Source organism: Stegodyphus dumicola, chromosome 6 (assembly GCF_044657685.1).
Source record: "Stegodyphus dumicola isolate Sdum_Otavi_A_Nest chromosome 6, ASM4465768v1".
Classification (NCBI taxonomy): domain Eukaryota; kingdom Metazoa; phylum Arthropoda; class Arachnida; order Araneae; family Eresidae; genus Stegodyphus; species Stegodyphus dumicola.
In genome coordinates, this window is record NC_140773.1 from 90593298 (window position 1) to 90610988 (window position 17691).

General features: G+C 30.7%; 1 protein-coding gene across 1 annotated transcript in view; it reads right to left on the bottom strand.

The window, feature by feature from the left end:
* Positions 1–9419: 9419 nt before the first annotated feature.
* Positions 9420–17691, bottom strand: part of LOC118186546 (uncharacterized) — a 31913-nt gene continuing 23641 nt past the window's right edge. Inside the window, exons 3-5 of the mRNA XM_035356656.2 lie at positions 14089–14228; positions 12739–12847; positions 9420–9767 (exon numbers count right to left, since the gene is read on the bottom strand). Coding sequence (XP_035212547.1) covers positions 9566–9767; positions 12739–12847; positions 14089–14228 — 451 coding nt within the window. The 3' untranslated portion in view covers positions 9420–9565. The remainder of the gene's footprint in view (positions 9768–12738; positions 12848–14088; positions 14229–17691) is intronic.

The following is a 17691-nucleotide window of genomic DNA, read 5'->3' on the forward strand; positions in this document are numbered from 1 at the left end:
TGATTTTTCCAATGCAAATATTGCTCTATTTTTCAATTAATTCTGAGATAATTTGTTCATCTAACTTCTACAGCTCATCGCTATAATTGCTTCGGGATCTACATGACATCATTGCTTTTAGGACTATTTTACAAAATTTTTAGGACTCTCATGATATGCTAAGCAAAATTAAAGATATGCACACCATCTTACGTTGCTATACACAGGGTAGGAATATGTTCCAGGAACCTGACTGCGTGACTTCGTCACTTAAGATAAATCGTTCATTAAATATGCTGAAAATAATTTCAGTACATATAAAATAACTCATTAAATGACTTTTTCATTTTTTATTTCTTTAAGGTTTTATCTCTTTATTTTTTATGTTCTTTCCTTAAAACATTGAATTTTTTTAAATCTTTCTTTCATAATTAATTAATTTCTTTAGAATTTCAAAAAACTTAATCTATCTTAATTTCAAAAAATTATTTATTTTAACTTTAATTCTTGTTTATGCTAGTTTTTTATTATTTTACAAAAGGTACGTATGTTTTGTATTTTGTTTATAATTATCAGAATATCTGAATTCAAATCATTTCTTTGTCATCCTTTCTTTCTTACTTATTATCACTCCTCTTTATTTAATAGACATTATAATTAAGAGCGATATTATTAATTAGCTGTGCCAAATTGGAAAACATCCTCGGAACTCAATCCAAATCGCTGCCAAACGACAGGCACTCGTAATCATGTTTGAAGTCCATCCGTCTTGACAGGAACTACGAACAGAGTTGCCGTTTTGGCATAGTCTCATAAGAAGGCTGTTGCTGTCGTTTCAAAAACGGGAGTCATAATTATAAGAAAGTACTCAGCTTTTAAGAAACATTAGTCACATGTAAGATTTACTTAAATTACACAACTATCATAAGAATGACAAGAATCGTACAGTTTGAGATCATAAATTATTTTACTACTGCATACTGCTTATGATCATAAATTATTTTACAACTCTATTAAATTATTGTCACACACAAAGAACGAGTTAGTCATTTTTAGACGATTTATCTAATTTTAGTAGTTTTATTTGCATTAATTTCACTTTATCCTTTCACATTTTCTAGACGTGTGACATAAACAGAATGAGATTCTCACACAAAATGCTCTATAAAAGGCAATTCATGGAGGAACGTATGTTTTTGTAAAATTTAAACAGTTTAATTTCTAAAGTACTAAATGACGAAAAGTAAACTGAATTCATTAATTACAGAGAAGTAATATATGGAATTAAGATTAAACTTAAGGAAATTTCATTTTTCTTTTGCTTTCTTAAAATGTATATTATTTTAAAATGAAGAAAATAGTACCATATAATCTATAATAATTTAATGTCACTGGTAAGACCCGCCTAACGCTAGAGGGCGCTGGGAGCGCCATTGAGAGTGTGCTGAGATTCGATGCAGTTGCTCGATGGAATGTGACGCAGTTGTAAGATTCTGAGATTGAGATATTTATATTTAATTAAATCAATTTAAATTTTATTGATTGGTGATTATTGAATTTGATTTATTGATATGACAAGTGATATGTTTAGCTGAACCACCACACTTTCGACAAACTTGGATTACCACTGAACTTAAAACCACCGATGCGCATTTGGTGCATCGGCCGGGAACAGGGTAAGAGAATTTTTATTGAATTATTGAAACTGAATTATACCTGGATAGAAATTAAATATGGCTGAAAATCTGCCAAAGTTGAAGAAGAAACGCAGTTCCGTGCGTTCGATGTTGACGAAATTAATTAACAAAATAGAAGTTGCTATCAACAACGAAAACGAAACAGTTGATCAGTTAGAAGCATTTTTGGAACAATTAATCGGAAAAGATACTGATTTAAATTCTTTAAATGATGAAATTGAAAATCTTTTCAGCGATAAGACAATATCTGAAAATATAAAAGCTTCAGAAGAAATAAAAGAAAAAATAATTTTTTGGAAATCGAAACTTCTTTCTAAAATAAAGAAATTGAATTCTGATTCTATCCAAGTTGATACAGTTTCACAAAGCATTCAGTTGATTAATAATGAAACTGAAAATATAAATATAAAATTGCCTGAATTACATATTAGTAAATATTATGGTAATTATTCTGGTTGGTTAGATTTTTACAATTTATTTGAAAGCTCTGTTCATAATAATCCTAAATTAAGCAAAGTTGATAAATTTAATTATTTGAAATCCTATCTCGGTGGTACCGCGGCAGCAAGCATTTGATTTATTGAAAGAAAGGTTCGGAAATAAAAACATTTTGATTAACACTCATTTGAGTGTTTTGCTGAATTTAACTCCAGTTAAAAATCTTAACGATGTTATAAGTTTACGAAACTTATATGATAACGCGGAAACGCAGATCAGAAGCTTAGATTCTTTAGAAATTACAGGTGAATCATATGCAAATCTATTGACATCAATTTTAATGAAATTAATTCCTTCAGAATTCGTTTTGGAATTTAATCGCATTCAAGGCGACAAAGAATTTGACTTAAAAACTCTTTTGCAATTCATTAATAAAGAAATTCGAATCCTCGAGAGATCCTTTCCAATAAATAATTATAAATCATCGAACCAACGAGTGCATTTATGTTCCTCGCAAGAGAAAATAAAAATTCTACTTCCGTTAGACATAACTCTTCAAGACCTCCGCATAAGAGGGAGAATTCTTTCCCCTCCCCACACACGCATGAATTCCTGGCGTCAATCGAACATGTTATGTGTTTATTTTGTAGCAAAGGTCATAAATCAGAATCTTGCTCTATATTTAATGCAAATGAACGGAGAGTTATATTGAAGCAGCGAGGTCAATGTTTTCGTTGTTTGACCCCAAACCATCGAGTAAAAGAGTGTTTGAAAAAGAATTTGTGTCCCATCTGCAGCAAACCTCACCATGTTTCAATTTGTTTTCGAAATCAAAAAAATCCACAAATTACTCCAAAAGGTGAAACCGATAATGTCGTATCGGCGAATATTGTATCTGCGAAAAGGAATACTATGTTACAAACATGTTCAACCTTAATTGATAATGGGAAAGAGCAGGAAATTGTTAGAATTTTCCTGGACAATGGTTCACACCGCTCCTTTGTTTTTATCAGCTATTTGTAAAAGATTTAACTTTTCAGTTGTTAAAAAGGAAAGTCTTTCCATTTGCACATTTGGTGCTAAGGAAACGGAAACAAAATCATTTAATGTAGTTAAACTTAAATTAAAGAATAGAGATGATCCAAATTTATGCATAGAAATTGCAGCACTGGAGACAGAACATATTTCGGGTACACGTTTACCGACTCCGGATAAAAATATTGAGAAACAATTTAGACGTTTAAAAAAATGTACAACTAGCGGACTGTTATGAATTTAACAATAAAGAAATATCAATACTAATAGGTGCAGATTACTATTATGATATTGTCACTGGTCGAATTACACGCATAAGCAAAACCCTCGTTGCAGTTGAAACAATATTTGGGTGGTGTTTGCAAGGCCGAAACACAAACTTAAATGAAACGTTTGCAATGAGTGTTATGGTAAACGAATCCAATATTTCCGATCAACTCAAGGAATTTTGGGATTTAGAGAATTTGGGTATCGAGGCAGAAGTAGCTGACATAGAACACACTGAGAAAGAAATAATGAGTGAATTTGAATCCGGAATTACATATCAAAATAAGCGGTATAAAGTGAAACTGCCCTGAAAACCAAATATGAAGACATTATTAGAAAATAACGAGCAGATAGCAATGAAAAGATTTTTGAGATTGAAATTATCTTTTAAAAATGACCCGTCCTTATTTTGTGAATATAACACTGTTCTAAATATAAATTTAAACAAATTTTAATTCTTAACAAATACGTATAAAAGTAAAAAAGTAAAAAAGCAAATTTAAATTCTAAAAAAAGAAAAACCATACTTTAGCCAGTATTTAGTTAAGTTTTGATATACCAATTAAATCAAGTTCATTAAACTTTTAATATTTTCTTTCATCAAATTTAAGTTTTATTTAACTTCCTAAAGGAATTTTTGAGAAATTTCTGGGAATTTTTAGAGGTTTTTTAAGGACTTCATTTCAAAAAAATTTTGGGAAATTTTACTTTAAAACTTTAATATTAAAACATTTCAGTTTTTCTTAATTACTTTAATTTTTTGCAATTTTCACAAAAAATATCTTTCACTTAATTTTTTAACAATTTTCTCAATTTTTTAACAGAACACACATTTCAAATTACAAACAGTTTACATTTTTTTCACATACCACTTCACTTTAATTTCCTTCAAGCAAACATACATCTCTTGATTGGCTCAGTTACTTAACTCCCTAAATAATTGATATCACTACCTTTAGGATTTTTAATTTAATTTAAGTAATATTAATATTTACAAAAACTTTTTTACTATAACAAAGATAGCAGCTTGACACTCAACTTTACCTACATAAGCGCCATCTATATAATTTGAAGAACACACTTACTTCTCTTTCACAACACTTTTGCAGACCCCAACACTCATATAGTAGGTAATTAAAACTTACTATTTACTTGCTTTAAGTATTTTTTTTAAAAAATTTTTTATGTAGTATCTAAGTATTTTCTAAATATGAAATTATATTTTTAAATATATATTTATTTTAAAAATTGTGAATTAGTTCCTTTTGTTTCTTTTTGTTTTTTATTTCTTATTGGTTTATATGGATTATGTATAGTTCTTTTATAGTTTCTTTTTATTGATATGCATATTCGTGTAGGGGAAGTTTCTGTAGACAAGGATTTCTAAAATATATTGGTTTCTAGATTTTTTTTATTATTTTATAAAAAATTAATTTTTAAAAATTTAATTTTTTAAGAAAAAGTTTAATTCTTGACTTTACATGCTTGTTTCTCAAAAGACTTAATTAGTATTTTCCTTTTTGAACTTTAATTCTTAAATGTTAATACTTAAATGTTAAATTCTAAGGGCAAAAGTAATTCTAAGAATTACTTTTGGTTTTGACTTTTACCCTTGCCTGCATGAATGACGAAACACGAATTGAATGATTGGAGATTTAGGTTTGGAGGCAACTTTTTCTTGATAAGTCTGACTCCTGCCTACTCTTCGATCATTCACATATGCATTTTTTAAAAAAATTGTTTAATTTAATTTTAATTTATTAAATTAGTAGATTTATTTTCATGGATAGATTTTGCACTTGATTTGCTTATGCTTCTGAATTTAAATGATATTGTAGATTAGTTCGAGAATTAAACTTTTTACATGTTTGCATATTTTAAATAATTTTGGCTTTTTTCTTTTTTTAGAATTTAAATTTGCTTTTTTACTTTTATACGTATTTGTTAAGAATTTAAATTTGTTTAAATTTAAATTTCATTCCTTGCAGCAATGGCGCAAAGAATATTTAATTAAATATGTATTTAAATTTAATTTTTTTAATTAAACTCAATTTATTCTTATGAAACACTGTTCTAAATAATTATCTTTCGGAGAATATTATCGAACCTGTTCCAGTTGATGAAGTAAATTTGCGCCAAAATACATTTTATCTACTTCATCGAGCTGTAATACGTACGGATAAGACTACAAGCAAATTACGCATTGTGTTCGATGCTTCGGCTCATGCAGAAGATCTATCTTTGAACGATTGCTTATACACGGGACTTAATTTTATGTCTAACCTATTTCTTCTTTTGATCAGATTTAGAACGAATCCGATAGCATTTGTTGCAGATATCAAGATGGCTTTTCTCCAGATTGAAATAGATGAAAGTGAACGAAACTACACCAGATTCTTCTGGGAAGAAGATCCAGGAACTGATGATGGAAACAAGAAATTTGAAATTTTTCGGATGACAAGGGTGTTATTTAGGGTGAGATCTAGCCCGTTCCTCCTTGCAGACACAATCAAACATCACTTGGAAAGGTATGTAGATATATTTTCTCTGACTTTTAAGCATTTTAATGAATCATTGTACGTCGAAGATTTTATTTGTCGGCAAATCACTGTTCAACGGGCTCTAAAGATTTGTAAAGAGAGTGTAGACATTCTAAAAGAGGCAAGCATGGACCTTCGAAAGTGGAGAACCAATTCGCCTGAGCTAAGTAAAGAATTAAAGAATTTAATCTTCAACGTAGATCAGGGTGAAGAGTCTTTAGATACAAAATTGATAGCTTCAAAAGTATTGGGAATTGGTTGGGATGAACAAACTGACACGTTTTATTTCGATACCAGAAATCTGGAAACATTTCTTTCAAAACGAACTAAGAGAAAAAAACACTTACTACAAGCAGTAGGTCGACTTTTCGATCCAGTAGGTTTTATAGGACCGTATACTATTAGAGTTAAGCACTTGATACAGGAAATTTGGTGTTTAGGATTAGACTGGGATGAAAAATTGCCCAAACAGTTAGAAATTGCTTGGAATAAATGGTGCGATAAGATCCAAGATGTAAAGGAAATAATTATTCCCCGATATTATTTTCAAAATTCTTTGCCCAGTCATGCAATCACTATTCAATTACACTGTTTTTCAGATGCATCTAAGAAAGCTTATGGTACTGTTGCGTACTTACGCATAGAATTAAAGAGTGGAAATATCATTTCTATTATTGTAGCATCAAAGATCAGGGTAGCTCCGTTAAAAACCCTTTCGATTCCTAGATTGGAACTCATGGGTGCACTTTTGTTTTCAAGATTAAGCAATAAAATTGTAACTGCACTAAGTTTTCCAGTTACTCGATATTTTTGGACGGATTCCTCAATAGCTTATTACTGGATCAAAGGTGATCCAAATAGACATAAGGTGTTCATGAAGAATAGAATAAAAGAAATATAAAAATACAGCAATTCAGAAGAATGGCATCATTGTATAGGAAAGAATAATCCCCCGATTTGATTTCTAGGGGTTTGTCCTTAAGCGAGCTCAAGAATAATCAGCTCTGGTGGCATGGACCCTGTTGGTTGACAATGAATAATACAGCATGGCCATCCTCCTTAGAATCAAAGCTCCTTAGAAGAAAGCGAAGTAGATGTCGATAAGTTAGAGTTTAAGAAGTCAGTTGTTGTAAATGCAACTGTTGAAAATAGCCAAAATGAAAACGATTTGATCACAAGATACTCCTCATTCAGTAGATTAATTATGATAACCGCTTTATGTTTGAGATTTATAAATAACTGTAAAGCAAACCCAGAGTTGAGAACAGACTTCATATGTGCTTCTGAGTTAAGACATGCTACTGAAGTTTTAGTAAAACTCGTACAGTCAACTGAATTTCAAAGGGAAATAAAGTGCTTGAGAAACGGACTATCTATTCCAAAAAATAGTAAAATATCATCTCTGAACGTATTTCTCGACAAAAATGAGGTACTGAGAGTAGGAGGAAGACTGGAGTATTCTGAGTTTTCTGAATTTCAGAAACATCTGATACTCTTGCCAAATGCTCATCATTTCTCTAATTTAGTTATTGAATATTATCATAGAAAATCCTTACATTCTGGCCTACAGATTACATTATCTTTAATAAGACAGTCATATTGGATACCGTCTGGCCAAGATCGAGTTAGAAGAGTAATAAATAAGTGTATGACTTGCTTTAGAACGAAGAATCAAACGGTAAGCCAGATGATGGGTAATCTACCTAGGGACAGAGTCGTGCCTTCTAGACCTTTCGAGAAGGTCGGATTAGATTTCACAGGACCTATAATCTCGAAACCTAGTTTGAAGAGGTCAAAGGTAACTTTAAAGTCTTATATTGCATTATTTATCTGTTTTTGCACTAAAGCAGTGCATTTAGAAGTCGTTCTGAGTTAACAACAGAAGCTTTTCTAGCCTGTTTACGATGATTTATTGCCAGAAGATCCAAACCAGCCGTTATCTGGAGCGATAACGCCACGAATTTCAAAGGTGCGGGAAATATTCTTAACGCCTATAATGATATTTGCAAATCTAACCCAATTTAAGGATTTAGTGCAGAAGAAGGCATCCAATGGAAATTTATCCCACCAGCTTCTCCTCACTTTGGCGGACTGTGGGAAGCAAACATAAAATCAGTGAAACGGATTTTGTTAAGGGTAGCAAAATCCGCTATCATGAATTTTGAAGAGTTAACTACTTTAGTTACTCAAATAGAAGCAGTTCTGAATTCCCGTCCATTATCACCACTTTCTTCCGATCCGAATGACTTACAGCCTTTAACTCCGGGATATTTTTTAGCAGGAAGTGCTATGTTATCCTTTCCTGAACCACATACTGCTTCGGATTCTCTTTCTTTTCATTCCTGGTGGGAACTAGTTCAAAGACTCCAAACCAAATTCTGGAAAAGTTGGCATTCCGAGTATCTAAATCAACTACAGAATCGTGCCAAATGGAGCAGTTCGCAGCCAAACATTCAGATTGGTCAACTAGTACTGCTGAAGGACTCCAACGCCAATCCTTTGCATTGGCTACTAGGTCGGATCCAACAAGTGTATCCTGGTGTTGACCGTCTGGTCAGAGTAGTTGAAGTTAAAACCTCTGCAGGTGTTCTTCGGCGAGCCATCAACAAAATTATTCCTCTACCATTTAAAGACTGAATAAACTTGAAAAATTTTTATTTTATATTTAATAGTTTACCAATTTAATATTTAGTTTAGTGTAATTTTGGTGACTTTAAATTTATTTGAATATCTGGAAATTGAAATGTAAACTCCATGGGATTTTAAGCGGGGAGAATGGTAAGACCCGCCTAACGGTAGAGGGCGCTGAGAGCGCCATTGAGAGTGTGCTGAGATTCGATGCAGTTACTCGATGGAATGTGACGCAGTTGTAAGATTCTGAGATTGAGATATTTATATTTAATTAAATCAATTTAAATTTTATTGATTGGTGATTATTGAATTTATTTATTGATATGACATGTGATATGTTTTGCTGAACCACCACACTTTCGACAAACTTGGATTACCACTGAACCTTAAAACCACCGACGCGCAGTCACTTTATTTTGCTGATGTTATACATTAAATATTTATTTCAAGTATATTAATAGTGTCTTTGCTAATAATAATTAAACTTAAAATATATATAATTTACAGCGCTTTCGTTTCATAATATATATTTTCTCTTTCGTGAAGTTTTGGAAATAGTTTCGTGAACGAAATTGTTTTTTACAAAATATGCTTCAGATTCCTATATTGTGACTATAATTTAGCAGGTCTTATATTTTTAATGTGATCGTAGGAAAATGCATTGAAGTTACTCATTTTAAAATGTCCTTTTCAATCAGTAATTCAGATTGTAATTTATGTCAGTATTATGATATTTTCTTCAGGAATTTGAAATAAAATTCTTATATAAATATAGGCTGTAAAGATAGTTTATGCGGAAAAGTAAAGAATTCATTCAAGCCAATAACAAACCTTGTGAAACTAATAATAAACCCTTTATTTAGAACGACACACACAAAAGTCATTTATTAAGATTCTTTTATAAATGATTATCACTTTTTCTGAATTATTTTATAAAATATTACATTTAAAATAAAAATTTCCTTTTTAAGCAAAATTTCACGCTTGTGTGCTAATCCAATACGAAACAAATAATACAAGAATGAAAATCCAGCTGTTGACGACGAATTTCGGGGCTCCACCGCATATGAAAGAATAATCTTCATGCATAACGTTTTCAACTGCCGATCCGAAACGTTGCCCTTCATCACCGCAAGTTTTCTTGCTTTTCTCTGCTAAGCATAATACCGTCTTCATTTCCCTAATTAAAAGAAATATATTTCCGTATTTAGACATAAATTATTGTACTAAGCTTTATATATTGAAATAAACAAATAAAATTTTCCTATCTGATTATGGTTAGACAGACAAGATGCATTTCTTGCCTTCTACGTAATTTATAAAAAAAATTTGGGGAATTTCATATATATGCTTTGTATAATGTTTTCTGTTTTTTGCTGAACAGCAGATATTCACTGTGGACATAGCATTTTTACTGTTAATTATCAGCGTACGTTTTGGATGCCAGTGCACCTATACTTAATCTGATAGACACATGACTGCATCTGACTGCAAAGCTCTGCATTCAGTTTACAACTACTCAGGTAAGTTCCATGTCAGCTTAGAAACAGCATAGCAGCTGTGTCGAGATAAAGTTTTGTTTTGCCCAAAATCTATTCTTTTTCTATAGACTACATCTTCTCATAAAAGTCATCTGATAAAGTGACAATTAATATGCGGCATATTTATTATTCCTTAATAATTTAGACAGAATCTCAGAACAATTAAGTTGCGGATTCAGATTGTTAAATCCATTTTTTAATGAATGAATCTCATACTGATTTATTCTTAATGCGAAATTGTCATAGTGTCAATTAGGAATGCTGTTTGAAATATCATTGATTAATTCATTTTTAGCCGTTCAAAGCATGTTTATTGATTTTAAATAAGCCTTCATTATTCCCTAAATATCATTCATCGAGTTTTTATTATCAAACTAGCAGCTTCGCTGCCAGCCTTCGTCTGCCTTTTAAATGTACCGGAAAAATGGCTGAAGGGAACAACAAACGTTAAATTTAAAAACTGCTTCGAATTTTACTTTGCAGGACAACTTCATAAAAAAAAGTTATTACGTATAACAAAATTACAATGAAATAAGCAATATCCTTTAATACAACTATTAAATATCCTAATAAATAAATTAACCAGCTTCCCTTTGCAAAATCTTAAGAATTCAAATGGTATAAAGGAGGTTAAGAACTTTGTTTCCTAAAACAAATCACTCAAAACTTTCAATATCTTAAAGACAGTGAAATGAGCAATAAATAACATAAAAGAATACAAGAAACAAAAAATTCTGAAAAGCAAAGTATAATTAATGATAGTTTATCTTATATTTTCAAGTGAAAAAAATTACAATGAAATAAGCTATATCCCTTAATTATCCTAATAAAAAAATTAACCAACTTTCTGTTGAAGGAAAAAAATCATGCAAAACTTTTCAATGTCTTACAAATAGTGAAATAAGGAAAAAATTACATGAAAATACTCAAAAAGCAAAAAATTCCGCGCAAAATTTTACTCTTCAGAACAACTTTATTAAAAAAATCAATAAAAATGTATTATATATATAAAAAAATGACAATGAAATATGCCAATCTCTTAAAAATAGTGACATAAGAAATACGATGAAAAATTGTTACCAAACCCATATTTCTAAAAGAATGAAACTATTCAAAATGATGTGATTTCATCAAAAATCTATCAACAACAATAAGAAAGGAAAATTGTTGCCAAAATCACATTTTTAAAAATGTGAGAAGTGTACTCGGAAGCTTCATTTAATTTTTTTTTAAATACAAAATATTCAAAATTCGTTTTGTAAAAGCAGTCACAAGGATGAAAGTTTAAAGTGTCCAAAAATCAAAGAAAAATAAACTGTACATTTTTAAAAATAAACTTTTTTTAAAAAAATCCCTTTGTAAAGGTGTTAAGCTCACATTGTTAAATAAATTCGTATTTAATCGATTTATTGAAACATGAAATTTATTTTAAGTTCGTAAAATAGCTAAGTGACGTTTCATGACGACGTGAAAATGGAGTGTGTAGAGTAAAATCTCGCTTTCCTATAGCCCATTATGTCTCAAAATGACGCAATTTCGTCACAAAACATAAAATTAAAAAAATTCTAATTCGAATTTCGAAAAACTCGCTTCGAGGTGCACTGACTCTTGTCTAGATGCACCTATGTACCAAATTTCGTAGCCGTGGGTCTATTAGCTTACGCGCAGCGCGAAAGAAAGACACATTGACACATGCACAGACAGACTCTTTCTTTTATTATATGTAGAGATTTCATGTTACATGAGCTTACTCATTCAATATCTTTTTGAATTATATTCCACAGATCGCCTGAAAGGCCTCCGAGAATTAAGGCCTGCTTGCCGGGTATGCAAGCACACCCGCGTTCACCTTTGGAAATGTTCCAGTTTTGATAATTTTTTTTTACTACATTCCATGTATTTTAAAATGCAACATAGCAGTCTAAGTTCACATACTGAGGCATTCCTCCAAAATATTAGCAAATGGAGAAAAAATACATTATAATAGTATTATTTCAAATTAATGCTTAATAACTTAGGAATAGTAACTTTTTAATTTGAAATTCCATCACTACAGAATAGCGGGAAAATTTTTTTAAAACTGAAAAACCTCTCAAAAATAATAAAATAGAATACATTTACAATATAGTATACTAAAAATAATTTTATATAAAATATTTATTAGTTGATTAAATATTTAAAAATATAAGCAGTTGAGAAACGAAGTATTTTTTATTTTATTTTATTTTCAAGCGAAACTATTTTGAGGTTCTTTCTAATAATATAAAAATATTCAGCAATTTTTAGCATTTAAAATTGTTTCCAGAGCAGTGTTTTAAATGTAAAGTACTGCTTAAATGTAAGTTTTAAGCGTAAATTGAAATTATTAATGTTTACACTTACAAATATTCTGAAATTGATCTTTAATTTACGTAAATTGCAGTACCTAAAAACTTCAATTGACATGACTTTGTCTCACGTTTTGTTGCTGAATACTATAAAGTTTGTTATTTAGGAACAAAAATTATCTTCAGAGCAAAAACAAATGAGCGATAGTAAATTTATTTTACACCATTATTTCGAATACATGTAAATTTTGCGTATTTTTTTAAAGAAAGGAAGAGTTCTTACTTGCAAATTTTTTGCAGTGATTCATCTGTCTTGCCAGTGAATTCTACCGAGGCACACTTCTTGAACTCACTTTCATGTTCTTTAAAGCAGCTAGTAAGTTTCGGATAAGCTTGAATACAAAATAAAAAGTTATTTCTTGATATTTATAATACTTCAGACGTTATTGCAATTTATTTGATTTTCTGCTATATATAATCTGTAAATACTTTCTTACTCTGTATTTCTTACTTTTTAAGATGCACGAAACACAATTACAAAAATAGTTAAAATATTCTTGAAAGCTTAGAGATGACTAAACTTTTAATAATCTGCCAATTAAATTAAATTAGAACCATATCAGTAATAATTAGGTATAACTTTAATGATATAATTTAAAACTATTCAGATAATTTTAGCTATACAGGCACAGGAAATAGATACCTCCATAAACTTGCTTTTAATTCTTAATTTACGTTATTACGTAAAGAAGTAACAACATTCGTTCTTAATGAAAAAGAATCAACAAGATTAAGCAATTTTGAGTGTTTTTCCACCATTTCATAGAGGTTGTCAGATGAAATCTGTCAGAGTGTATCTGTCAGCTGCTCTAGAGTGGAGGATATGAGTTAAACAAGCAGTGAGTATTAGTGTGTACGCTTTGAAACGTACGTCACATTAGGAGAAAACCAGGCTTTACAACGAAGGAAAGAAAGAAGCTGTTGAGATCCAACTGCCTGTGCGCTGCTGTAAAGGATCTTTGGGGATCTAATCTATTTTCATACAATACAGCTGAATTGGTTTTAATGAAATTTTATGGATTACTGAATTTATTAACTCATGCCTAATCTTCTGAAAAAATTCCTCTATTTTTTCTCAAGGTATAAATTTTTGTTTTAAACAATATTCTTTTTTCCTCAAACATTACAAGATCAATTTTCATTTGTGATAATATTTCCATTAAAATGTCAACCATATATGTCCAGAAAATTTTCATTGGTATAAAAATAATTTACATTGATATGATACGCACCAATTGCTATAAATGCCATTCTAATGAAATTAATTATTTCAGCGAGATTTGAAACTTTTTCAACCATGTTTGTAAAACTTATAAAAATTATTTAAACAGTTTTTAACTAGCTCCTCCAGTGTCAATAACAGAAAATAACAAATTTATGAAAAATGGGTCTAGAAACCAGTTTCATCAATAACGAAGAAGTTCGATGTTTGCATAAGAAATTTCAATAGTTTTCCCAAATTCCAAATAAATTTTACATATTATGAACAGGATATTATCTTCAGAACGCAAAAAAATACAGTAATATTGTCTTTAACTTAGAACACATTTATAATATGAGCAGTAAAACTTACTGTTTTGTATTTCAGATCCCAGTTCGCACATTCGCTCCAAATAATCAGAAAAACTCCTGGCTACGGCAGCAATATCAGGTTCGCTTTTTTTGCAAGACTCGGATATTTCCTTCAAGCAGTTTTGTCCTTTTTGAAATGTTCTGCAGTATAAAACATGTCAAAATGTAAACACGCAAATAATTACCCACTTTCTAATCTATCGCTAAGAATAATAAAATAAGTTCTAAAATTAGAATACTCTTCACTTTTAATATTAAATATCAGGAAATTTGGAAATACGTTTTTATTTAAAGAATATATCAGCTTTTAGAATTAATGCTGTCTTTATTTTCAAAAACAGATGAATATCTCAAATGTACATTCCATTTATCCCGCTTCAAAATTAACGGTATCAAAGCTACGCGCAAGAGATATACCATAAAAGTAATGCATACTAATAATGCTTTGCATTTTAGTTATTTCTTCAATTAAGACATTTAAAGATGTAATCGTTATTGCAGCTTCTTATCCTAAGGAAGCTACTGGCATACTAAAAATTAAAATGTTTGCTTGGTTTACAGAAATTTAGCTTTAAAATTAAAAAAGCATTTTTGAAGGCAAAGCATTCATCAAAAATATGAAGAAAAAGCATTTGGTAGTATATAAATTACTATTTTTCTGACCGTAACTAAACTGCATGCATTTAGATAGTACTGCAATTAAATAAAAAGTAAATTCTTAATTCCTAAACTTTAAACTGGGATACGCTTATAATACACTAGCTTCAGGGAAAGCTACTTAATTCCCTAACATTTAAAAAATCCACAGATATAGGTACAGGTACAGGTAGGCAGGGCAGTACAGGTATAAGTAGTATATAAGTAGGCAGGCACCGGTGCTTCAACGTAAATTATACAGGTATTGTCCCACTGCACTGTACAACTCTACCCCTCTTCTTGAGAAAGAACACCCCGGGGGTGGTCCAACGCCTCTTCCACTACCACCAACTATTCGAAAGGCTCGATTTTAAGTATTTTGAGGGTTGCACAGACAATAATTACTTAAAAGACATCCATGCCTTATCCCGGACTCGAACCTGGGCCCCTTTGTAAGTCAGCCAATGTCTTTAAACACTATACCGTCTGGGCGCTATTAAAATTTCTTAAAAATCTAAAGCAACAACAATGGCAGGTAAAATATTCATAATAAATATAATGAGAGAATTTTAAAAAATTCACAAAAACATGCAATAAATAGTCTCGTCAAAACTTAATATAAAAAGGAATGACTAATCCCTTTTTGACCATCATAATTACAAACTTTAGTCTTTTTCTAATTAGAATACTACAGAATAACATGGAAACAAAATTTATCTTCCAGAGCTATAATCACTGATTTAAGAGTAACTAAAAAGTAATTTATTAGAAGTATTATTATTAACTTATTAGAATTTAAGAGTAACTTATTTGAAAAAATCTGATGAGTAAACCACACGACTCCCTACGGCCTACTAAATTATAGACAATACATTTTTTGCTGCACATCATTTAAATTAGTTCCTCGAATTACTCTAACTTAAATAACCGATCTCGAAGCAAGTCAAAAGTGACATTAAAAATTGAAAATTTTGAAATTAAATTATAAGGTATTTCTCCCGCCTTCCTAGCGTGCCTTTGTGGTGTAGTGATTGTGCACGCTGGGCCGGTATCCAGAGGTCCGTGGTTCGATTCCCGGCGAAGGCGTTGCTAATTTTTCATCTCTTCTGCCTCAAAAAATTACCTAATGTCTCTACAAGATGTTAAAACGAATTTTTCTTAACTTTATTTGTTCATTTCATTTATCAAGATCAAAAAACTGTTATTTGCAGAAACAGGGAGTTTTATGTGAACTTCTAAAATATATAAAATTAAAATTTGTTCTAGATCGCGAATTTGTTCAAAACTGATTAATTGTATAAATTAAATTATTCATTATAAAATCTTAAATTGTATCATTTTTCTGAGAGTGATAATGAAAATCTATATTTGGTTGTTACTATAATGAACCGCTTTCACAAACCAAGCAGTGTTAAAAAATGTACCGAAACTTGAGAAAGAGTAACTTCATTGCTCTGTATACAGGGTGTCCCATCCGGACCGCTCAAATCCTCACTTGGAATACATAAAAAACGTCCAAGGAACTGTACCACCCATAGTTTTCGACATAAATGCCAAAGAAAAGTATGGCGTCTTATCCTGTGCAAAATATCAGTATTAGAATAGAAAGATATAAAATGTCCCTCACGCATATCGAATCATGCATGCTCGAGCGGTGAAATGGCTGATTCACCTATTGCAGCAGCATAGTGTCCACCAAAGTACATGCAGCATGAAGGCGAGCAACTAAGTCACTTTTTGTAGTAACTAGGCTCTTGATAGACAAATTCCTTCAGATGGTCCCATAGAAAAAAATCCAAAGGTGTCAGATCTGGCGATAGTGGCGGGTGTAAAACCGGAGCACCCATTTCCAATCCAACGGCCTCGGTGTTCCGTATCCAGCCAATCATGTACAGAAGCACTAAATGCGCTGGAGTTCCATCATGCTGGAAACATAGGGAATATGACAGATATGAAGTCATAAGTTCCTTTCACATTTATCTCGGAAACTATGGATCATACAGGTACAGTTCTTTCCCGTTTTTTATGTATTTCAAGGGAGAAAGCTGGTTGTCCAGAGTTTGGGAGGTCTTGTTGGGACATCTGTTGGTTACGGAAATATCGCTTAAAAGGAAAGTTATAAGATAATATCTATTTCGAATCACTTACTAATACTATTTTATAAATATTTCTAATAAATAAATAGTAGCTTTGTAATCAATATTTATTTTAACTGTAAATGTAAAACTTAAGTACGTAGAGGCAACTGCAATACGTATTTAATTTTAGTGCAGTGCAAAACTTGAAAAGCTGTATGATAGTCGCTTTTTATGTGAGACAATAAAGAATATTACTGTTCAACAGTCTACATAAAATACACTATATCAAAAACAATATTCAGTTGTTATATCATTTCATAAATCATTACAGAATCGAAACCCATGAATTGACTTGTAAATGAAAGTAAACATGGGAAAAGTCCTTGCTAAGTTAGGCTTTTTCGTATGGGTTATACAAAAAACTAACTATCATTTTCATATCATATCAACATCGTTATCATTTTCACATCGACATCATTTCGAATCGAAAGAAAGCTTGTGCAAAAACCTCGTTGAGTAAAATTTCAAAAATTAATTAAAAAGGCTAAAAAAATTTTTTTTCGAAAAAAAAAATGGTTTATTTTCGTATTTGGAGGTGGAGGGTATTTTAGCTTGCTTCCATACTTGGAAGAAAGAAATGACGAAATTTCAAATGAATGATGTATTTTAGTATGCTCTCATATACTGCTTTTTTAGGGGGCGATAAACTATGCTCTCGAATTTTAGATTTTAATTCAGAAAATAAATAAATTATTTCTAAGATTTCAGCAAGGACAATGAATGCACACAAAATAAAAAGCTAGTTACCATTGAAAATCTATTAACTAAATACGTGCGAGAATGCATTAAAAGTTCAAATACTTGAAACGAAATTAAATAACATGAATATA